Below are 23,459 nucleotides of genomic sequence, written 5' to 3'. Positions count from 1 at the left end.
GGTTTTCAGACTTTAAATTTAGTTTTTTAATGTCTGTTTTTAGGAGACTAAGTTGTAAAAGCTTTTTTTTATAAATATATATATTTCTCATAGGAAATTTCCGATTCTGCAGTTCGGTCAGTCAAGGTTAGGCAAACACATATTCGCGTGCAGCTAAAAGCGCACGTTCTGCAAACATTTTGGGACATTTCGAGTGTCTCTGATGCACCAAGTCAACAAAGTGGTTTGGGACAACTGCTAAAACAATGGAGTGTATTTAATATAAATAGCCAAATGGTTCATATTCGAGAGGCAGTTATAATCGTAGTCAAATTAAGAAATGTTCAATTTTAAGTTGCTAATTTTGTTGTTGGGTATTTCGGTGCTGTCCTATGTACATGGAGTCCCGGAGCCTGAACCGGAACCCGAATCCGAATCAGAAGTTGAGGAAGAAACCGACGTGGAACCGGAGTCTGAGGCAGAGCCTGAGACTGAAACGGAAACTGAACCAGAACCAGAAACCACAACTGTTAACCCAGTAACAACGACCACTCCGAGGGACTGTAATATCTACTATAGGAACTATCAGTGGGCTCTGCAAGACTGTGTCTGTCGTTGTTTCCAAAATGGATGTCTTATGGATATTGAAAACACTCGTCGAGTTAAGGATGGTGAAACTCGTAAGTAAATAGGAACATTCGAAAATTTATATATATTTATGTTAAAATATTTCCAGCTCTGGTGCCCGTCTCAGAAGAACTTTGCAAAAATTTCATCAGCAAGAAGTGCAGCGTCGGATTCCCCGTGGTAGCTGAGTTCCCCATTCCAGCTCCTTGTGGCTGCAACAGAAAGCCAGGATCAATTGCCACAGAGCGATTTTACAGCCTGTGTCATCTGCTTAAGTTCTCATCTGAAAACAGAAAGCGTAAGATTACATCTAAATCTATTTAGTAAGTATAATATATATATTTTATATATCTTTTCAGCATTCCTAAGCTACTCCTATTGTTGGCCCATCTAATTGGATTTCTTGTATTTCTCATTTAGATTGAATTTATATTTATTAAGGGGAATTGGTAGTTTAAAATATGATGATTCTTGTTGATTAATAATTTTAATAAATTAAAATCTCTTAATAAATCTGCAAATCTAAATAAAAATCTACTTTGAATTGTTTATTATGGGATTTAAACAGGAATTTAATATATTTTTATATATGATACGTGTTTGGACCAACTTGAACCTACTCTTTGCCCGTGTTTTTCCAGAAGAGCAGTGATGAGCTATGATTGTTATTGTGGTTGTTGTTGTGGGAGCTGTTATTGTTGTTGTTATGGTTGTTGTTAGATCGCCGAAACAGAGACACTGCATCTACATCGGCCTCCGCGGCTCTTTCCAGATCTATGTTAACACTATTCGGTGGTTTCTTTTCATAAAATGAGGTATCAGCTGTTAGCTATCAGCTAAAATCGACAACAGTCGGCTGGGATTTGGCTTGCTGGAAGGTGGCTGCTGCTGTTGGGGATGCTGTGGAGGATGGTTCTGTTGCCAAATAGGGTTGCTCCAGCCAGGGACCAGATAGCCCTTGTGTAGGTTGCTATTCACACTAAAGTTCTGTGGGTTGGCACTACGTTGTGGAGCTCCCGGATTGTTTTGAAATTCCCTGGGCGAAGGATTTCTTGGCTAACCAGGACAAGAAATAATCTCAATTTATATTTTGCGATTTGTTTTAATTGATTTTTTAAAACCACTAATTAGTAGTTATTATTAGTTATTTCCTTTAAAAAAAAGCTGCTTACGTCAGTATTTTTTAATGATTTCCTATATTAACTGAGTAAAAATTTAAGCCAAATTAATTTTTCAAATATTATTAATGACCTTAAGCAGCTTAAACTTATACTTAAACTGATAAATATATATAATTTGTTTTTTAATGACAAAATGTTTTTATTATGATTTATTTTTTAGTTATTTATTTACTTATTTATTAACCAACAATTAGTTAAAACTAAGAGCTAACATTTGGTTAGGAGCCTTAACAGCTAAGGCATTCAGCTCGTAGAAGTTATTAGTTTCGTTATATATTATTACTCTATTTAAAGTAAACTATAAAACTGTTTATTGGTCTGTTTTGTGGCTATTTAGTTTAACTTCTTAAAAGGTTCATTCACCAAAAATTACCTAAAATAAATACATCAAGCAATAATATATTATGGTAAGTGCATATGGTGCAGAACCAATATGTTTACTTAATCAGCAGTGATAGCCAAAAATAGAAGCACAAATCAACTGATCAAATACAACTTAACACCTATAAAGAGCTGTTCATTATTCAAAATATCAACAGTTTCAAGAGCCTAGCAGTTTCTTCACATCGATAGCCATGTTCAATATCAAAGTTCTTATCCTGGTTGCCCTGACCATCTCCATGGTTCAGAGTTGTTGCATCGACGAACCCGAAGAAGTCCAATGTGGATGCAACAAGCCGTCATGCCCCTCATGCGGATGCAAGTCCTGCGGATGTGGATGCAAGCCCCGTCGTTGCGGCTCCTCGTGTGGGTGTGGTTGTCAGGACTAGACCACGAAACCAAGTAAGACCTGTACAAAAAAGTGTATCAAAAATATTTTATTAATCTTTACAAATTCCAGAACAGGACATTCAGAGGGCCTTCCCCTCAAGGATACATTGTTTTTAAAATTATTTGTTTTTCCTTTTCATTAAAGTATTTTTACATTTTTGCAAAACTTTCATCTTTTTCGCACTTTGTGCACTCAATTGTGAAGGCAGCAGCGCTACAATGAGCAGACAATCATTTTCATTGCATTGATCACTTTTTTATTCATATCCGTTCACTCGTTGGCAAAGTAATTTCTTTGTTCTTTTCTGCCACGCTTTCTTGATTTCCCCAGTTCCGAAATGGAAAACAAAAGGAAAAGTAATCATATCGGTACCTCCATCTCTTGTCTTTTCTTTCCCCCCTGGATATATATCCTCATTGCACTTTTCTACGTGAATTGGTTTTTTGTTCTTTTCGCTAGCTTTTTCAGTATTCCATTTCATTTGCCAGATTCTGGGATACGGATAGATAGCCAGGTTGACGAATTTTGATTTTAGACCATTTCAAAAATGCCTAAAAATTGTTTTAGAAATCCACCTTTCTTAAATCCGAAAAATAGAAGTGCATAGATTCTGACTCATTTACCATCTTTAGATTTTCTACATTTTATTTCCGAAAATTTCAACCTAGTCAATAGGCTCGTTGCTGGAATCCTTCTCATATAGAGATGTAGATGACCCACCTGGACGCCGAGTTGAGCGGCAGAATGTCTCCGTATAATAACCCTAAAAGCCTTATCGAGTCATTTAGTATGAAAACAAGCAATTAAAATGATGAATATGCAATAAACGTGGATTGTGTATACAGGACAGACAGGCACACTCTGGCACCCAACCACTGCCTCTCAAATAAAGGACAACCTCTTGCGGCCCATCCATACATTTTTTATGCTAATGAGCGGCAGACAAAAAAAAATAAAAAGAGTGGAATTTTTGGGGAATAAAATGAAAGGAAAAAGACGAACGAACATACATTTGCCTAATGAAAATAGCGCCATTAAAATGGGAAAAACAACTTTAGATACCGAAATTCGAAACACGGCGAGTTTTCGGCAATTAAAAGGATACGAATGGGACAAGCTCTCCTATCAACTACCCGCTGTGTTGTTGAATATGTATGTGTTATGAGGTATATAGTATATATATATATATATCTCCATGATCGCCTAGCAAATTAGAGATTAACACGCATGTGTCGTCCTTTTTCGGGTAGTCCTCAGACTTTCAGTTCATTGACCGTTGCCACTGGGGCAATAAAAGTAAATGACTCTGAAAACTTGGCGGCCAGTTTTATAACTTAACGAATTAGAGCAATTTGAGAAGACTATAAAAACGTCCGGAAAACCGCAGAGGTATGTTGAAATTTTTTCTCTAAAATTCTTTCAACGGCGCGTGCCAGCTCAGGTAAAGTTGGCTAGAACGAAGGGTGTGTTTAATAGGCCACAGCGGGCATTAGAACTGGGAGAGGGAGTTACGTATCAGTGGAAAATTAAGTGCATTTTGAGGAGTTAAAAATTGGATAGACACACCCGTGCCAGGTCATAATTATAGAACTGCATCTTGTTCTATACAAACATATTAATTAATTCGAGGCCTATGCGGCTGTCAGTTGTCAGTTGTTGTTGTTGTTGGGCATTGCAATCGGATCTTGGCCTTTAGCTATGCGAATGGATGGGTCAACCTGGGGTCGGGTCAACAACTTAATTATAGTGGCACTGGCTCTCTTGTTTTGCATTTCCACATCCAATTTATTATTTGTTTCTCCAATTGTTTGACCCGCCACGCCCTCCACTAATTTGATAATTGCAATTGCGTGTGTGTATGCTTGCATTTTGCGGTTGGCGGCGATGGCGGTGGCGGTGGCAGCGGCGGCTCGTTAGTCCGTCTGATGGGTTAATTGGCCTTTAATTTGTTGCAAATTTACCTCAGGGCCTATAATGGCCATCCAATAGTGTCGACATAATGTTCGAATTACATTTACAACTGTAACAGCAGAGAGCCTAGCTAATATATTATGATTAAGTAGCAGTGTTTTAAATGTGATTTGCATTTGTGATTGGCAAGGGTTTTGGCACTCTCTTTACCCGGAAATTAAACCGCACAAAAACTTGATAAGCCAAATAAAATGGTTGAGTGACAATTGGCCAAACGAAATTGATTGATGAGGCAGCAGCTCTGAAATGTAGCTAACACTTTGACAGATTGCCGGGAGATAGCTTGCAGGATGCTAACTTCGAGTAATATATAAAGAGGGATCCTTATCAGGCGAATGGCACGAGTCGAGCAAATATTGTGACAGGAAAAAGGGGTCACAAATGTAAATGCGTGCAGCTTATTGACATTAATGTAACAATTGTCAAAGGATTTATTAACAGTCCGAAGGGGATGATGGTGTGCCAAGGGGTGTGGCAACTTTCGTGGTTGCTGTTGCTGCTGCCTCTAAGTGCTATCAATCATTTGATTGATATTAATGAGCTGAAATTTGCATTATTCCAATGAGGATCACATGTTTCTAGTTCGAAATTGACTTTTAGAAATGAGTGTGTTGTCATGCCAAATGTTTGCATAAATTTCAAGCGTAATTAAGTTTTCCTAACACGATTTTCCATTACCAATCACTGAAATTCCATTCAAAAATGTATTTGCAATCAGAAATCATTCTATCTGCTGGCAAGCAAATAAATTATAACGAATTTGCAAGGACACACAAACACACAACGGAAAAATCCTCAAATATCGAAAAAGAAAAACTCAAATGTAACAAGAAGATCAACAAGAAAGCCACAGGAATACAAATTACCAGGCCACAAAAAGCCAGACAGCACCGCTCACATCCTGAATACACAAACATATTTAGGTATATATATATATATGTAGAGGAGATATATGTATATACCGCTCACTTACCCAGCCATATAAATGCACAGTTTGTGATGCATATAAAAAGCGGAAAGCAAATTTGAATTTTTAAATTAGTTTTGTTAACTTTGGCCGTTGTTGTGGAGTCGCTCTGCCAGAGCCTGGAAATGTTTAACGACTCGTAAGGAAATTGCAAAGTAAAATGTCTTCAGGAATTTCACATTTTCCGTATACGTAATAAAAAAAGCCGAAGGAAACTGGCAACAAATGCGGCAAAGGAAAGCCACAAGATGGCGTTGAGTGGGCGGATGGCTGGTTGGGTGGATAAGTGGGTGTTCCTTTATTTTTTTTTTTTTTTTTTTTTGTAACTTTGGAAGGTGGGTTCTATGGCTGAAAATGGCGAATTAAATTTGAAATTGCGGTCGGTTGTTAGGGGAAAGGGAAGGCAAATACCAAAGGAGAGAGATAGAGAGAGAAAATGTCACAGCAAGTTGAGGTAAAAGTTGCGTCTGGCATTGCTTTTGTTGTGTGTAAAATATGGAAAAAATGTCTCCTTGGCTTGGATAATGTGCGGCAAGGTATGCGACTGCTGCTTATGCATACCAAATGTGTGTGACGACAACGCCCCTGTCGCGCCCTCCATTCACCCACCGTCCCGCCCATGAAGCGCATCTGAAGCGGCAGCAAGTTTATTTGTTTTGTCAGTCGCTGCACGCAGCTCGGAGACCAGTTGATGGCTTGGAAAATAAGCTAAGGGCTTTCTTCAGAAATATTCTCCCCATCCTCTCAACTCTCAGCTCATTTGAAATGCAAAGCAGCACTTTGCTAAAAAAAAAAAAATTAAAATTATGTTATTCCCACTGCATTTTAGAGTAAAAGCAAATTATGATTAACATATCATATAAAAGAACCTTTAGTAATATTTTTGGATTATCCTTAAAATGAAGATGTTGGAAAATGTTGCCTACTTTTTGGCAAATAATTAAAATCTTTGCTTTTCTGGTTTGACCTAAAAGTTAAAGATTTCTTGAAATCTTTCAAAATAAATAATTAAATTTGTATTCCTGCTTTGTTTATTTAACACTTCTATGGGCTCAAAATACGAAACGAATTAGTATAAGAAATTCATATTTTACCACACCAGCTAAAACCAAAGAAATAAAACTTAAATGTTGACCAATCAGTACAAAGGAAAGCTCCGTAAACACACCCATCAAAAACACACACATGGCGACCACAAAGCCATTTCAGACAGCAAAAAGGATAGCACGACAAATCGCAAAAAAACGACTTTGTGCAATTTATTTTGCCAAGTAAAATTACTTGTCGCCTGGAGGGAATGATTTGGAACGTAGTATGGGTATGGGTATGGGTATCCACTGCACTTTATGTATATATGTATAAATGGAAATATAAGCATGTGGATGGGTGGGCGTTGAAATTGGACAAACAACAACAAAGGCGGTGGCACACTCAAAGTGAACGCCATGTCACGGAAAATACGAAAATTAGCTTTAACATGTCTTCGTTTGTGTGCAGTTGCTCATATTTTGCCTTTGGTGCGAAATGTTGCAATCAAAAATTGGCTGAGGACCCTCCTCATCTTTCTCTACCCCTCCAGTATGAAGATGAAAGGCATAAAGGACTAGATTGGAGCGGGCTATATAGTAAAAGCCGGAAAACTTTTGATGCTGTTTGCTACTTTTCACATTTTCCTGTCAACATCGTCCTGACCGCAGTGTGTTTCTTTTCATTTAAACTTTTTTTTTGTTTTTCTGCAGCGCCGCTTTTGATTTCAGGACGGGTCGAGGACATGGACACTTTTTCATTTCTCTCGGTTTGTCAGTCAATTTCTGCAGATTCCAGTTGATAAAAACTCTGATTGGCTCTCGGCATTGGCCAACAAATTATCATATTCTGGGTATTTTATTTATGACTTTTAGAAGGGCAGCTCCTTAAGTATTCCTCCGAAAAGTTTTCCATCTCGTGCTTTGGCCTCTGCTTTGCATACAAAATGTATAAGGTTAAAACTAATTAAATGTGGCAAGTAGGCGACTTGTTCTTGTTGCTCAGTCGGTTGGATTTTATTTTTCATTCCATTTTCGCTGTGGCACAGATTCAGATTGGGGCGACGTCTTGACAAATGGATGTGGGTGTCAAAGAGCTTTGATAACTTGCCGGCAATGGCGGCTCTAAACAAATGGCGCCATCAATTTCGAGGTGTGGCCTGTCCGGAGTTGGCGTGGCCCTTCCATTGCCAGGGAAAACCGGAGGGAAAAATGCCAGGAAAATGTACAAGCTAATTTTCATGCTCGGCACGCGCACAAATACCAGAAGGTGGTTGATTCACTTGGTTGGCTGACTTAGCTGACTTGGCTGACTGGCATATTAGAGTAATTAAATGGCAAACGCAAACTTAATTGGAACGACCATAGCGAGTGCGAGGGAGTCGGCAATAAAATAAAAAAAAGTCCCCATAAAACTTAACTTTGAACGTCGACCATTTTGCGGGGGCATTACTTAACATCGCAACATCGCCAAGAGCGGTGCGTGTGCCTATTTATTTAACAAATTAGCATAATTGTTCACAAAATAAAATTCAACTTAAGTACAAATGATGGCCGGTGCTGTTTAATTAACATGTGGGTGCAGGCAGGACATTCGAAAATGGAGGCGGAGCTATCATCCCGCAGCGCAAATTAGTTGTGTACGCCAATGCTAATTGCCAAATGGCATGTCCTTGGGCAATGAAAAAAAAGGACTCCCCGTTAACCGGGAAAAGAGGGAATATATATGAAAATTGTTTTGACTTTAGATAAGCGACAAAGTCGGACCTGGGCTGGGCTACTCAGAATGCCGTGATAGTTAGGGCAAAGCAACGACAATCAAATTTATGACCTGCAGTTGAAGATGGGTCTTAAGCGCCACTTGCCGAGTTTAATTACCATTCTGCAGGCTGTGAACTAACCATAGTTATCAACTGTAGGACAGCTGGTCGAGTGCCAGATCGCATCTTCATCATCCTCATCCCAACCCCTTTTCGTTCCATTGTAGCCAAGTATCTCAATCTGACTCCGACTGTGCGGTCTTTGTGTGTGTCCATCTGCGATAAGCTTTGTCGCCAGTTTGCTGACAACACGCAATGACAACTTTGTCGAGCTACCTATGAAGTTGTCCTGCCCCTGTTTTCTTTTCTTTTTATTTCTTTTTTTTTTTTTTGATTTTCAAGCGGCAGATACATATATCCAGACGTTCAAAGGCAATTTCAAGCCGAGCACAGCACACATACACAAGTGTTCTCGTCATTATTGTCAGTGTCATTGTCCAGGGATCGCCTTCTATTTTCGTCCTTCTCCTTTGTTTAAAGTGTTGGCCGGCGAACCATTGTCCTTGTTGTTGGCATTGAAAAGTCGCGGTTCTGCGACGCTTATCGCGCAAACAATTTAACAAATGGCTCAAATTATTGGCTAATATTATTGAGTTTGATAAGAAAAGCGAGCGGAATTGCCAAAGAACTGTTGGCCCTAATCGAAACAACTATAGTTTTACTAAATGGAATTCAGTTTTATCTAAATAGTTAGGTGGAGTGAAAACAGTATTTTGAATGTTCTTATTGATCAGATAAGTTACTGAAACTAAACACTAGTCTTTTATTTAAACATTAATATAAATGATTATTATGTTTTTTCATTTAAAAAAGTAAATTTACAAAAGTATGCAAAACTTTTTCCTTTTCACTATTCAACTTATTTATAAATCAACCTAAATTGTAACTTATTAAATTAATTTTAAGGATATTTAACTTATATTATATTAATGAATGTATGTAAATAAGTCTATTTTTGGTAAGATTTATTGGATCTACTACCATAAACTTATATCTTCTAAGGTTATGTTTGAAATACCTTAAGTAATAAATTTTTATTTAATTTTTTATTTGAGCTTCTCTGAAGACTATTATCCTTTCCCCGAACCAGAACCTGAACCTTGCTGAGCTTTTCGAGCTTTTTCGAGCCATATCCAATACCCAATGTGGGTTCTAACCAACCACCCTATGAAACATAGCGAACCACCCCCTTACGTACAAGTATGTTGCCCTGCACGTGTGTATGCGTTTAGCGCACGCATACTGATTCCATTAGCCGCACACACATGGGCAGCTGTGCGTTGAATATTCGGAATTATGCTGACATGTTGCTCCGCATCCCTTAAATCATGTTCTCCTGGTATGAAATCTACCACGAAAGAATGTGTACGAGTATGTGACGGACGAATACACGTGTCGCCTGAATACACATGAGGAAATTGTTTGAGTATGCGAGATGCTGCAACGCACACAAGGACGAGTCGAAAGACACAGGAGCAAGCTCTCTTTTTGCTCTTCGTTACAGTGTGTGTGTGTGTGTGTACGTCGCGACCTTGAGCAGGAATAGCGCACTTAATAACAACGCAAGAGCAACCCCTAAATCAGGGTTGAGCATAAACATTTGGGGTCAAAATAATAATATCGATAATATTATCGAATGATAATAAGAAGTAAATTCTTAATAATTTAAATACACTCTAAAGTTACCAAAAAGTATGCTACGAATTAAAAGCTTATGCTAAGTATTTAAAATAAGATTTAAGAAGTTCGAGAATGTGTTGGTATTTTAGAAAATCAATGTCATATACAACAGTATAAAATATATTTAGAGCTATATTTTTTACCCCAATTGTAGCATCATCCGCCCGGGGTGGGTGCGTCAATGTAAAGACGTAGTAATGGACGCTCCGGCTGGTGATTCTGTTCGCCTGGTACACTAAGGTTGCTCCTAGTTACGACGTAACTGTTAACCGGTTTGGCCCGTCGTTCGCACTACCTTAATATGTTACCGTTATGTAATGGCCTCGACAGTGGTAACGTCAAAAACGCCAGCCCATTCAGTGGGTGGGCCAGAGGCCGGCTAAACACTATACTCCGCCCCGTAGATCACGCCCTAGATGTTATGGGTTGCTCGCTCTGATTCCTGGTTGCCTGGTAATCCTTGGGCGTTACCTTAAGAAGGGTTAAACCGCTGATGGACACGTGTCTGTCTATTTGAATGTGCTGCCGCTGCTGCTGCTGCAGAGGTTCTTGGCCGGGTTCTTTGCAAAAATCACAAAGAACCAGTACGGCTGTGCGACGCTCGTTTTGGGCGCCACCCAATGCCCGTACACGCTAATTGAAACGCTCCGCAGTATTTGGAGGTTGCCGGTGCCTGTGACCCACCCACTTGGGCGGGCAGAATAGCGACCCGCCATCCACAGGGGCGTAGTCCCTGCTTTGTTGTCCCTGATTCTAGTGGTTGTCGGTGTTGCGTAATATCTGGATGGAAATTAGCTAAGAAGACTGAAGAAAAATAAACTTTAAACCAAAATGTATTTCGACGACAACAAGTAATACGATTTTTGAACTAAATGAAATAAATTACAATATTGTAATATTGGTTTGCATTTTTATGCGATTTTAAATTTAAACACTATTTAGAAACATAACTAATTCTGTTTTTAAAATTTTCAGTTTATATTTAAAAGGCCAGAACGACATCGCTGTGGTTTTTTCAGAGCTAAGGACACGCCACAGCCATCGAAACCCACCCCTAAAGTAAACTGTGGCAATGTCAAGCGACACACCCCTCGAACACAAACACATAGGCAGTCCTCCCAGTCCTTTCGATTTCAATTCATTCTTCGGCAATGTCCTCTGAGTCACACATTCCACACTCCTCTTTAGTTTGCTGTGCGCCTGGTAGCAGACTTAAAACGGAATTTCCTTTCGTTTGACTGTAAGTTTTATTTTGCTTACATGGAACATTTTTCTATGCGGGTGAAATCTTTGTTAAACACCTCAAATATAGAAATTAAAAATCACTTAAAAGCAAAAACTGTTATTTTTAGTACGTATAAATCAAACCGGACCTAATAAAAATATTCTAAAACTAAAATTATAATCTAGGAAGCTCTTAAAAATATTTTATTTTGAAATTCAGTTTATTTTACATAATACAATATTTCTTCTTATCAAACTTTTAAATAAATAACATATTTAAAAATAATAATAATTAATCTGCAATTTTTTATAAAAAGGTCAAATTCCTAATGATTTAAAAAAAAAATTAAGCTTAAGAGTTTACGCGCCACTTTTTGAATCGCATTTGAACTGAATATATCGATAATAAGTAATCGACAAATACCATCTATGAGTGTTCCTCTCATACAGGGTCACTACTCGTGATTGCTTATAAACTGTTTAGTATTTTTTTGTGCTCAATAGATTTAAAATATGTTAGTGGCCATTTTAAGTATTTCGTGAAATTATTTAAAATAATAATAAATAACTGACACCCAAGATAGTTTTAACAATAAATCGAAATGATATCCTAGTATAGTATCCAATATCATGTGTCCTCCATGTGGTAACACTAATCGATTGGTTCAGGCACCCTGAAATATCGAAAAACGATTAAAACCGATTAAAGTAATTATTCTTTTTTTGGGTTTGTTAACAATGGGGCGATCTAGACTGTTTGAGCAGCTGGCTTGAGAGCCGGGTGCCCGAGTCCAAGCCCCCGGCAACCCACTCTGTCTGGTGTCCAAAACAGAACACCTAAAAGCTCCAAACGCACCGCACGCACATCTGGCAGCCGACTGTAAACAAACTGAGGCTATGGTAATTAGATGATCCACTGATTTTTGGTGTGTGCAAATCATGCAAAAACTAGTTTCAGAGCCACGCCGGTTGTTGAACTCTTGACACTTGACTGAGAATAGATAATCGCCCGCGGGTTCAATACGAATCAGCGAATCTATCGAGTCAGCACTACTGGGAATTCAATCCGGGAGAGTCAACGCAACGCGCCACATGTATGCCTATAAGATGGGTCGAGTTCCCGAGCTGGTTATATGGTAAATATTCTAATAAATTACTGATTAAACTAAACTAATATCAACTTCAATATTAAAAACAGCTCCTTCATAGTGGTCAGCCTGCTGGTCATACACTTCTTTTCCGACTTACTGAGAGCCTCTTTAGGTGGCTACTACAACAAAGATGTGACTCTTTCTCAGCTGGTAGAGTCACAGAGTTCAGACTACGCCTGGCTGCTAAAGCTAATAGTCAATTGCTTTGGTTACAGCTGCGTCTTTGTGCCGGGTTACTTGATCTACAAATATGTGGGAAGGATAAACTATCTGGAGAAAGGCAACAAGACCTTTCTGCACAGAGCCATAAACATGTGCATCACTGGAAACTCTGGATACGATCAATTGGATGCGGGAAGTAGTTCGGCAGATAAGGAACGCCCGGCGGCATCTGTTGCGCCGAAACGAACAAGTTCACAGGAGGCAGTGCAGCTTTTATGGTGCTTTGGCGGTTTAATGATCTCCTATCTCACTTGGGGCGTACTGCAGGAGAAGATAATGACGCAAAACTATCTAAACTTCGCTGGAGAAAGTGCCAAGTTCAAGGACTCCCAGTTCCTAGTGTTCTCTAACCGTTTACTAGCCTTTCTCGTCGCCCTGGCCTATTTGCAGTGGCAGCCCTCACCTGTGCGACATCGAGCCCCATTGTACAAGTACTCCTACGCTTCGTTCTCTAACATAATGAGTGCCTGGTTCCAGTACGAAGCACTGAAATTTGTCAACTTCCCCACCCAAGTTCTGGCCAAATCCTGCAAGATCATACCAGTGATGCTGATGGGTAAACTTATGTCCAAAGCGAAGTACGAAAGTTATGAGTATGTGACGGCCCTACTCATTTCGCTGGGCATGATATTCTTTATGAGTGGCTCTTCGGACAGTAGCAAGGCCAGTGGCGTGACCACGCTCACGGGCATTTTCTTGCTCTCTATGTACATGGTCTTTGATAGCTTTACCGCCAATTGGCAAGGATCGCTCTTTAAGAGCTACAGTATGACGCCACTACAGATGATGTGTGGCGTTAATCTGTTCTCCTCCGTCTTCACTGGAGCCTCTCTGTCCATGCAGGGAGGATTCATGGACTCGTTGGCATTTGCCACAGAGGTATTTATATAAACAAATTGGTAAACGAAACAGACACATAGTATTTTGTTAATCTACTTACCTCAAAACATATTATTTATTAACTGCGATTGTTTCTATTGGAGAAATGTTTCTTTTACCGATGGATTGTGTAAATAACTTACCAGATGGTCCTACCTCACGTAATTTTTATTTATTTCCAGCATCCAAAGTTCGTGTTTGATATGGTTGTGCTTTCGGTTTGCTCAGCGGTCGGCCAGTTGTTTATCTATCACACAATTGATGTTTTTGGACCAGTTGTGTTTACTATAATAATGACACTGCGTCAGGTAAGTGGAATGGGGGTTTGTTTAATCAACTGCCTGTTCACGAGTTATTTTTTTCTGCTCCTCACAGGCCGTAGCCATTATGCTCTCCTGCTTCATTTACCAGCACAGTATTTCACTGCTGGGAATCTTCGGCGTTCTCATTGTCTTTGTGGCCATCTTCCTAAGGGTCTATTGTACCCAGCGTTTGCGGGCCATACGCAAGCGAGCCGAAGCTAATAAACCCAAAATGGCTGTCTAAGGACGTGGACATGCCCCGAATACAACGCACAGACTTCCTAGCTCAGCCTATTTTATTGTACTGATAGTAGCTCATGGTAGAACCTACTTCCAAAGCCTGAACCGAGGCTACTTGGTGTCCCCAAAAATTGTACAGTTTTGTTTTCATAGTTCTAAGTTGAATGTATACTTGTATCCTAATCGTAAGTGTAGACGCGTAAACAAACGATTTGTGTGCTTAAATAAAATTTTTATATGTATGTATAACGCAAACAGTATGCTTTTAATCGGTTTTTTGTATTTTGTATCTATTTTTCTTCACGTTTTAAACAATATTCAATTTTAACATATTTCTGGGAATTCGCTTTCGATTTTTTCTTGTTTATATCAACCATTTTTGGTAAATTGTTTAATATAAAAACAACATCGCTAAATTGTCATAAAATATCAATGGATTGAATTCACTTAACCAAATTTGTGTTATTGGTGAGATGATTCACAGTTTCAAATTCATTTTTTTTTTAAAGTTATTTGAAATGTTTAAAGCCACTTAATATTTGTCTAAAAATATGTAATTTGTAGTATACAAAATATAAATATATTTTTTAAACATCTTAATAATATATATTTGGAACACCGAAAGCCTCATAAATTGGCTTGTCACTTAAACAAATTACCTCAAACTACAAGAAAATTGATTAATGTGAAAAGCATACGTGCATCCCCTTAAAACTAATTAGGCAGACTCCCATATTAGCGCCAGTTGGTGCAGTCGGTAGACTCGACATTGACCCACTTTCGGGTTACATTTTTGGCAGAATTGTGGTTTTCGCCAACAAAAAAAACAGCGACGGGTGAGAGCTACCATCGTTTGGTTCAGGTCAATGCACATGAGTTGCCGAGTGTAACATGCTTTTTTCTACGCTATTGTTGTGCTATGTGGGCGATTATACTGATGATGATGATCAGGTTGACGATGCCGGTGGCTCGAGTGGGCGGCCTGAATTACCATATCAAAACAATGCCCTGGAAAAATTCGAGCCAATAAAAAAGGGCATTATGCAATAGTGCCGGTGTCTGCATGCCTTCTAGGGGAATGGCCACCAATTTGCCAAATGCGAGCTAACTTTTTTTGCACACGGGCAAAGGTGATAAGTTGGGGCGTACTCCGCATTAGAGGAATAGTTTGTGCCCATTCCGCCGAGCGCGCAGAAGTCTTTCAACAATCGAATCGCGTTTGCCAAAATGCAACTGTTCCTTCTACTCCTTCTTGGAGCCTTGGGCTATTCGTTGGCCTATCCGCGCACCTATAGTTACGAGTATCCCCGAAGAAGGGCTTACTCGACCTCGTACTCCGGTAATACGTATAGTTCCCTGGCCAGTCGTAAAGCCAGGGATGAAAGTACCACCACTAAATCAGACAAGGAAAATGCCAAGTTTGCCGGCGCCTCTAATCAGGAATTGGATGAAACCGGTGATGAACGAACTCTCCTACTGAAAAAGAAACTCAAGAGATTGGCGAGGCCTTACTTGGGATATGGTGGATACGGGGGTTACGGAGGATACGGTGGATATGGCGGTTATGGAGGGTACGGCGGTGGTCCCTGTTCGCCATTTGGTCGAGATGCCAAGGGTGGCCAAAAGGATCCCGATGAGCAAGGACGTTTTCTGTTCGACGTGAATGTGGTGAAAGTTTACCCCGGCGGATGTCGTGGTTATGGTGGCGGCGGCCTTGGTGGTCTTGGCGGAGGTCTCCTATCAGATCCCCTGCCACCGGTTCAACCCATTCCCGTGCCAGTGCGTCCGTATGCTCCGTTTGCCACCTGGCTGTCGCTATTTGCTCCGGGAATCCTCAACTCCGCAACAGTGCCTGGTGTTCCAATTAGAGATCCACTAAGAGATCCCGTTCATCCTGCTGGAGATGCACAAAGTGATCCTGAAGTGGATCCCAACTATGCGGCACCGCCACCAGTGCGGCGACCTGTTCCAAATCGTGTATACTACGACTCAGCCGGAGCGGTAAGTGAAAAATTTAACTTGAAAAATATGACAATTTTGTTCAAAATTTAACATTTTGATATTTAATTTACATTTTATTTTAGCCTCCGGTGACACCTGCTCAACTAGTTGGAGGCGTGGCCACTACCGTGAACGGAATTATTCAGCAATTGACGGGACAGGTTCAACCAGTTTACCAAACGGGAGCCTATCGATCAAGGGATCAGCGAAGCAGCTATGGATAAGCAGCGCCAAACGAATTACTTATGTATAGCGATTTATTTTTAATGTAAATAGGTTTTAATAGATAATAGGAACGATTTTTTATACGAAACATGTTTTTTATTCATTTGAGTTTGCTTAATTGGGATTATGGGAAAATTAAGATATTTTGTGAGCTATAACAACTGTTCATAGTTTCCCTTTTCTAAAAGGTAGTTCTTATTCATTCCTGTGAAATGGTTAGATGGTGATGTAAAACGGTTTTTGTTAGACATGAAACCCCAGTACTCTCGTAAAATTCAGAATATTTCCAATCCTATTCCTGACAAAATATTTTATGAAAACTTGTGTATGTTGAACTTGCGATAGTTACAATTTTAATATCGCTGAAAGGTGTTTCTATTTGATAAAAATCATAGCTTTTTACGTGTTCAGGTAATAGTTCACTGTATCACCAACTTAGATCGGCTCTTGTCATGGGATTGCCCAATTGTTCCTTGCCATTTGTGAAAAATACCTCCCAGCAAGATTGAAGAAAGGAATTCCCCAGACAATTGTCAAATTTGATTAGTCAGGCCTTAGCATAAATCTCGGATCTGTGGCCATTAAATTTATGCACGTCGCGTCTGCTTCATAAAAGTAAGTGAGAGAAGAGCCACAAAGGCAGCGCCAAGGACAATATTCCCCTACAGAGAAACCGGATTTCGAGTGTCTTAAACTGAGCTTATTATTTCTGGTTTTCATTTGTTTTTTTTTTATTGTTTATTTTACAATCTACAAAATGCGAATCACAAGTACTTGACTAGCTTGGCGGCAAGATTTATTAGCCGAAGAAGCCACCTCCTCCATAACCACCACCTCCATAGCCACCGCCGTTATAATATCCATTCGAGTACTGCGACTGGCTGTATTGACCGCCATAGGATCCACCCTGGTTGTAATAGGAGCCACCGCCTGGGTAGAAGCCTCCATGATGATGCGGCCTGTGTCCGAAGCCAGAGTAACCACCTCCTGGATAATAGCCACCTCCATTGCCACCGCCGCCATAGCCAGGGTAGCCGGAGTAGCCGTCATAACCGCCCGGATAGCCACTGGCGTAGCCACCAGGATAGCCGCCTCCTCCAAATCCGCTATACAGTCCACCGCCAACTCCAATGCCAGCACTTAGTCCTACACTGCCACCGAATCCGCCGCCTAGAAGGCCCAAAGTGCGACCTTCGGCCTTGACGGGCGCCGCCTGACCTTGACCGGCGATCAGCAAAAGAGCCAGCATCTGCAAGATGACCAAACCAATAAAATGCATTCCATTCGAAGCGGAAATAGCAGCCGGACTTACACAACTCACGCGAACTAGAGCCATTGCGATTTCGAGCGTTTCTTGGACGAAACTAAATTGCAATTGTTGAGTGCCCGCAGCTTTTATACCTCTGTCTCAATCTCGGCAAGAAGCTCAAGTACGCGCCACGCATTGCCAAGTGATTCTACGCAAATTGCAGAACAAACACGGCGAAAGCGAAACCAGTTTGTGACAAAATCTCGGAGTTCCCCCAAAAACAGCAAAGAGACAATTTACCTGGCGATGCTTCACTGGGCCCCCAGAACGCGTTAATTTTTAAAGCCACAGCCCCAAAACTAAATTATCATTTTTTTGAGGGTTACTACTTTAGTTGCTGGCCGATCAAGATCGTGGAAAACCCAATAAAAATAATCACTGAAGCGATCGCATACTACAATCACCGGGCGATTTTCAAGACCAACCAGAATAGCCGGTACCACGACTAGTCAATTGTACTCTAATTTATAGATGATGTTGCAATTTTAAGATTCAACTTTTATCAAAAACTACTGTAATTATTAAAGATATGAGAATCTGGATCCAAAAACTTTTCACTATATTTTTTAAATTATATATTTAATAATTATCCAGAAAACGATAAATGAATGTTCCCCATAGACTGCTCTTTGTTAGGGTATTTAACATAAACTCAATCCACTGTCAACATGCAAAACAAATGACTTAGACAACAAGCTTCAGCGAAGAACGTGTAGCGAAGCAGATCGGGATGATATGATGATATGAGACTGGCCCGCATTTGTTTGGCTCATTAGCACTTGTTACTGCTGCTATTCCGGCAGATCTAGCCAAATGACTAACTATGCTTTTGATATACGTATGTGGCTAACTCCCCTTGTTTATTCTGGTCAATTGTTACGCCTTCACTTTCGCTTTCAGTTTATTCACCTCAAGTTGACGTCAGTGGAGTTGCCAAAGTGAGACCAACCCACATCTTGGCTAGCACGGAAATTATAGCTAGACCCGATGACAGCGTGGATGAAACACAAAGATGTGTGACTTTGATAGATGTACTAAGTTGCATTTAACAAGTATAAATGGTGTTTGAAGATTGGCATTATATTTAAATTAGGTTCTCATCAAAATAGTGAACTTAAGATTAGTAGAAGAGGTTTTTTGAATAAAAGTCCATAATATAAGGTCTTTTCTTACATTTTAAACTAATTATAACATAAGACAATACCTTTTTCTTTATTTGTATGACTTTATACTAATAATATAATATAGTACTACTACTTCTACTTCGATTGATTGAGGTTAATGAACCACAATAAGTATTTACCATATTCAAAGTTATATAAATCTGAAGCTCTAAGTGACTCTGTACTAATGATTATAGTCTCGCATTTGTTCTATAATTATGCTAAATCTCATTATTGTAATTACTGCGAACTATACTTCCGTTTTTTCGGCGACTATAAGAATGGCGAACTTTAATCAGTTGCCATTGAGTTGTTTGCCAGCCATGAAGGTGGGAGTACATTAAAAATCTAGCATCTCCGCGATAAATTGCTAATTTCGATTCTTTGAAAACGTTTGCAGAATTACGCATTGTCTTTCCTGTTCTGCTGTCTGATTGCCGGAGTTCTGAGCGCCCCCCAGTGGCCAGGATCAGGATTTGGCTACGGATTCGCACCTTATGGAGGATACGGAGGAGGATATGGAGGAAGCTATGCCTCATCTAGTGCAGCAGCAAGCAGCAGTGCAGGAGGATATCAAGGATTTGGATATCCAGGATACGGTGGCTATGGAGGATTTGGAGGAGGAGGATACGGAGGAGGCTATCAGCAGCAGTACAATCAGTACAGCAACTATAATAACTACGGATCTTCAGGCTATGGCGGTTATCCATTTGGCAGATGAGTTGGGAAATAACGACTCGTAGCTGCTGGAAATTTCTGGCCCTGTTTTGTTTGATTTCTTTATTTGGCTTTTAGTGTGTGCTGGAGGTCAATAAAACTTAAAAAACCCCAAATGATTCACCAAAGTGTGCATTAATTTTTCTATTTGCATGTTTGCTATCAGATATTTTTTAAAATGCTGAGCATGTGAAAAGTGCGTTAGGTTTTGTGAATTTATTTCTACTTTTTACTTATTAAAACTTCTAAATTGGCAAAGTATTTGGCACGTTTCCGATTGACATTCATTGGTTTCCAGTTCATTCATTTTTTTTACATTTCTTTTCCCATGCCCAATTTTTCTCATTTTGCTCTCAAAAAACCTGAATTTTTCAGGGGCAAATCATGTGCATATGGCAAATATAAACCACAGCCTGAAGTTCACATCGCCAGCAACAAGAAAACAAAAAAAAAACCAAGACAAACAAGACCTCTTCAACGGCTGATTGCATAAGGGCGATTCGAATCGCTCACAAAACGCGTCAACGAGATAAAAACGCGTCGACCGCCGTGCAGCCGCTTCAATTGATCGCGCGTCGTTGTCCAAGTCCAAGTCCAAGTCCAAGTTAAGAGACCAACTTCGTCATCGGCCCACACAGTTGAACTTGAAGTTTTTATTTTACAACAAGATATAATAATTTTAAAAATATAAAAAAAAAACCTGTGCTCATTTCCCAAAACAGATTTAATCAATTAAAGTCGCGTTAAATCTTCATAAAAAGACAAAATGCAAATCATTGTAAGTGATAGATTGTGATGGGTTTTAATTGGACAAGAAACATTTATATATTTTTTAACTGTGTGTTAAAAAAAGTGAATTATAATAATTAAGAAAAACACAAGACAATGTATTTTTGTGACTTGAACTCAAAACTGTAAAAATGGTTTTATCTCTGTAAATTAAGATGCTCTTATTTGGAATAATTCAAAACTGAGCTGAATGTATTTAGTTTTGAAAGTTTTTAAATTTTAAATATGATTGGATTGTACTTTTATCGAGACTACCATATGTTCAAACATATTCCTATATTTTCTAAATATTTTCAAAATTTTGAATATTAGGAAAAGCATTTCTTCTAACAAATATGTCAAATTAACTTTTTATTCAAATTACAGCGTTCGAGTGTGCTCCTTTTCCTCGGAATATGTTTTATGTTCCTTCTCCAAGATGCCTCCGCCGGTAAAATTAAATTGCTGGCCTTTAAGGGACCACGTGCCGGCTTTGTAGGTCTCAAAGTACGCACTCCAAAGCTGCTTGGCCTAAAGAGCGGATTGGTGGGAGGAGCAGCTGGCTTTGGACTTGGAGCGGCTGTGGGAGCAAAGCTGGGTGCTGGTCTGGCAAGCAGCCATGGCAGTGGCATTGGAGGCGGTTACGGCGGCGGATATGGTGGCGGATATGGCGGCGGATTTGGCGGAGGATACGGTGGAGGATACGGCGGAGGACTGGGAGGGGGGTATGGAGGTGGCTTCGGAAGAAGCAGTGGCTATGAACATCACGAATATCACCAGGAAAGCCATTACAGCGGAGGAGAAAGTTTTGGAAGTGAACAGTGGGGAAAATAGGCTTTAAGCTGTTATTAGTGAATTATCATTTCCTTGCCATCAGAATGCAAAATTATTTGTTATTTAGTTATAATTCATTTGTTCATCTTTGTTAGTAATAAAATTGTAGTTATAAACAATTCACAATCGTCCCTAACATACGTGCATTTTTCATTTTGAAGCGACATCTAGCGGTATCTTGTGGAGGCTGTCAGCTTGCCAAGAGCAAAGTAAACTATAAAACCAAGTATAGGTGGCGGCACTGATTTAATACGAATAGGGTATATTTTATGGTTTATTATTGGCTAGATGTCAGCTAATTTATTTAATTTATTGTTGTTAAAAACTAGATAAATATATTTTATGGCATCAGTGGCTAAAAATAACAAACACTTTACAATTATGTTGAAAAAAATTTTGTTATGATTAAATCTTTAATGAAATTTAATTAATATAAAGCTTAAGTGGCCTTTTATTACTTAAATATAATATAACAAAAACACATATTGTGATATTAAAACCATCATTTGAAAAAATGGTTTCGTAAACATAATAATAAATAAAAAGTTACGTCGGGCTCAACCGGGATTTGAACCCGGGACCTCTCGCACCCAAAGCGAGAATCATACCCCTAGACCATTGAGCCTCATGCCATGTCGATTGCAGAATGGTAGTTTTCAGCCAGGCAGAGCAAATTTATCTTGTGCGCAATTCTAGCTAAAAATGGAAAGAACCCATACATACATATGTATGTGTCTTACGACAATGATAAATGCATACATCAAGTAATTAAACTAAGTAAAATAAGTGTATTTAATAAACAAAATTAACAGATTAACGTCTCTTAAAGATGCCACCACCGAAGCCCCCATAGCCTCCGCCAAAAGAACTGGCAGAGCTGAAAGACGAGGCAGAAGCAAAGTTCTGATAGCCACCAAATCCACCTCCATAGCCACCGCCAAATCCACCAAGGCCACCAAACCCACCCTTCCAGCCGTGCTTAATGGGAACCACAACGGGCTGGGGCACTGGAACGGGAATTGGTTGAGAAATAGCCACAGGGACTGCAACAGGCTGCGCCACTGGAATTGGCTGGGCGACAGGATAGGGAACAAAATTGTTGTAGACTGGTGCATAACCTCCTCCAAGCTTTCCACCAAATCCGTGGGAGTTCACGAGTCCCAAGCAAAACAACAGGGTCAGACCCAGAATCGTTATCTGCAAAGGGGAAAAACATGTCATCCAAGGTTCAGATATGAAAGTAACACAACTCACCTTGTTTTGTCTCATGTTCTGTCTTGAATCTAAGCATTGCCAAGTTAAGAACGGCCGTATTTATAGCAACCTCTAGCACTTCCTGTACTTCCTTTTCTCACCGAGTTCAAAGAACTGTCAAAAACTTGATCCACAACCAGTTCTCGAACCTATCAATTTTTATTGTGCCAAAGTTTAGTCGCAGCAACTAACACAAAAATATAACAAATCGTGAGAAAAACATTGAAATCGGTTAAGTCCAGTAGAGTTGAAGGTCGTCTATCTGCCGTGTTCCGGGACAATGTGGGCGTTAGTTTTTAAGAACATTGCTATAAAAACTGAAACAATCGATGGCTAAGCAAGTCAGTCAAGTGCAAGACAAACTAGAAACATGGTCAATATTAGCTTCTCGGTTAGTTGTGCCAGATTATTCCGCTGTTCGGATGTTTTTAAACTTATTTATCTTTTTATTAGGTGGTGGTGCTCCTTTCGCTCTGCGCCTGTTCGTATGCTCAGTATGAGTACCCACAGCAGAGACCCTCTCCGGTAGCTGGGGCTCAGCCCGCTGGTGGACCAGTGGACAATCGAATCCTTGGAAATCTTCTTGGTGGAGGAGGACTTCTTGGTGGCGGCGGTGGTGGTGGCGGTCTCTTTAGTAACTTATTTGGCGGTCTCTTGGGAGGCAATCGCCCACAGCCGCAGCCATATCCCGTGCCGGTTCCCGCCTATGGTGGTGGATACGGAAGTGCATACCCAGGATTTGGAGGTGGATATGCTGGAGGTTTACCTGGTGGCTTTGGTGGCGGGTACGGCAACCCTTACGGCGGTTTTTACGGCTAAAAACCATCAGTTGTTGGACTTCCACAAGTATTATTTGATTTTTAAGTTGTTGACATTGACTATTAAATTAAAATTCATGTAAAAAACTTGTCCGGCATGTTTTGATTTTGTCTGTCCAAATGACACAAGGGGATGTAGCTCAGATGGTAGAGCGCTCGCTTAGCATGTGAGAGGTACGGGGATCGATGCCCCGCATCTCCAAATAGTATAACTTTTTGTTGAGAAAACATTTAGTTTTCATGTTTTTAACCAAATGGATTTTTCTTGTTTATTTACAATCTGATTTTGTTTTTAGACCTTTGCATAGAAATGAAAAGTTAACACTGCAA

At 39.8% G+C, this 23,459-nt stretch overlaps 9 protein-coding genes and 2 non-coding genes across 12 annotated transcripts; 8 read left to right on the top strand and 3 right to left on the bottom strand.

Moving 5' to 3' along the window:
• The first annotated feature begins 319 nt into the window (after positions 1-319).
• On the top strand, positions 320-1,000 carry LOC108106186 (salivary glue protein Sgs-5). Its single transcript, XM_041819499.1, has 4 exons — positions 320-373; positions 452-659; positions 716-904; positions 966-1,000. Exons 1-4 carry the CDS (start codon positions 320-322, stop codon positions 998-1,000), a joined length of 486 nt encoding a protein of 161 aa, XP_041675433.1.
• A 1,362-nt stretch (positions 1,001-2,362) lies between these two features.
• On the top strand, positions 2,363-2,557 carry LOC108107155 (keratin-associated protein 5-9). The gene has a single exon (XM_017214602.1). It carries the CDS (start codon positions 2,363-2,365, stop codon positions 2,555-2,557), a length of 195 nt encoding a protein of 64 aa, XP_017070091.1.
• Positions 2,558-11,949: 9,392 nt separating this feature from the next.
• LOC108107724 (adenosine 3'-phospho 5'-phosphosulfate transporter 1) lies at positions 11,950-14,295 on the top strand. Of its 2 annotated transcripts, none has more exons than XM_017215480.2 (5): positions 11,950-12,146; positions 12,205-12,382; positions 12,445-13,498; positions 13,681-13,806; positions 13,874-14,295. In XM_017215480.2, the coding sequence occupies exons 2-5, from the start codon at positions 12,339-12,341 to the stop codon at positions 14,042-14,044; spliced, it is 1,395 nt and encodes a 464-aa protein (XP_017070969.2). In that variant the 5' UTR covers positions 11,950-12,146; positions 12,205-12,338; the 3' UTR covers positions 14,045-14,295. The 2 variants fall into 2 exon arrangements, with proteins under 2 accessions (XP_017070969.2, XP_017070884.2); XM_017215395.2 differs by having other exon boundaries at positions 12,199-12,382.
• Positions 14,296-15,156: 861 nt separating this feature from the next.
• On the top strand, positions 15,157-16,395 carry LOC108106928. Its single transcript, XM_017214230.2, has 2 exons — positions 15,157-16,041; positions 16,125-16,395. The coding sequence occupies exons 1-2, from the start codon at positions 15,268-15,270 to the stop codon at positions 16,263-16,265; spliced, it is 915 nt and encodes a 304-aa protein (XP_017069719.2). The 5' UTR covers positions 15,157-15,267; the 3' UTR covers positions 16,266-16,395.
• A 309-nt stretch (positions 16,396-16,704) lies between these two features.
• Positions 16,705-17,616, bottom strand: LOC108107070 (pupal cuticle protein Edg-91). The gene is made up of 2 exons (XM_017214481.2): positions 17,579-17,616; positions 16,705-17,515 (listed from the first exon to the last, which is right to left on the bottom strand). Exons 1-2 carry the CDS (start codon positions 17,600-17,602, stop codon positions 17,066-17,068), a joined length of 474 nt encoding a protein of 157 aa, XP_017069970.1. The 5' UTR covers positions 17,603-17,616; the 3' UTR covers positions 16,705-17,065.
• A 1,403-nt stretch (positions 17,617-19,019) lies between these two features.
• LOC108106265 (neuropeptide-like protein 31) lies at positions 19,020-19,654 on the top strand. Its single transcript, XM_017213268.2, has 2 exons — positions 19,020-19,067; positions 19,139-19,654. The coding sequence occupies exons 1-2, from the start codon at positions 19,020-19,022 to the stop codon at positions 19,457-19,459; spliced, it is 369 nt and encodes a 122-aa protein (XP_017068757.1). The 3' UTR covers positions 19,460-19,654.
• A 240-nt stretch (positions 19,655-19,894) lies between these two features.
• LOC108106434 (protein suex-1) lies at positions 19,895-21,176 on the top strand. The gene is made up of 2 exons (XM_017213514.2): positions 19,895-20,233; positions 20,611-21,176. The coding sequence occupies exons 1-2, from the start codon at positions 20,222-20,224 to the stop codon at positions 21,055-21,057; spliced, it is 459 nt and encodes a 152-aa protein (XP_017069003.1). The 5' UTR covers positions 19,895-20,221; the 3' UTR covers positions 21,058-21,176.
• A 434-nt stretch (positions 21,177-21,610) lies between these two features.
• Positions 21,611-21,682, bottom strand: Trnap-ugg. The gene has a single exon. It is a non-coding gene; the product is annotated as a tRNA-Pro (tRNA).
• Positions 21,683-21,795: 113 nt separating this feature from the next.
• On the bottom strand, positions 21,796-22,672 carry LOC108106735 (protein FAM98B). Its single transcript, XM_017214010.2, has 2 exons — positions 22,312-22,672; positions 21,796-22,254 (listed from the first exon to the last, which is right to left on the bottom strand). Exons 1-2 carry the CDS (start codon positions 22,324-22,326, stop codon positions 21,871-21,873), a joined length of 399 nt encoding a protein of 132 aa, XP_017069499.2. The 5' UTR covers positions 22,327-22,672; the 3' UTR covers positions 21,796-21,870.
• Positions 22,673-22,676: 4 nt separating this feature from the next.
• Positions 22,677-23,130, top strand: LOC108106841 (eggshell protein 1). Its single transcript, XM_017214116.1, has 2 exons — positions 22,677-22,702; positions 22,765-23,130. The coding sequence occupies exons 1-2, from the start codon at positions 22,682-22,684 to the stop codon at positions 23,128-23,130; spliced, it is 387 nt and encodes a 128-aa protein (XP_017069605.1). The 5' UTR covers positions 22,677-22,681.
• Positions 23,131-23,258: 128 nt separating this feature from the next.
• Positions 23,259-23,331, top strand: Trnaa-agc. Its single transcript has one exon. It is a non-coding gene; the product is annotated as a tRNA-Ala (tRNA).
• The last annotated feature ends 128 nt before the right edge of the window (positions 23,332-23,459 follow it).

The sequence above is a fragment of the Drosophila eugracilis genome, unplaced genomic scaffold, assembly GCF_018153835.1.
Source record: "Drosophila eugracilis isolate 14026-0451.02 unplaced genomic scaffold, ASM1815383v1 contig_75, whole genome shotgun sequence".
Taxonomy (NCBI): domain Eukaryota; kingdom Metazoa; phylum Arthropoda; class Insecta; order Diptera; family Drosophilidae; genus Drosophila; species Drosophila eugracilis.
The sequence above is the reverse complement of the archived record's forward strand: the minus strand, read 5'-3'. Positions and strand labels throughout refer to the sequence as shown.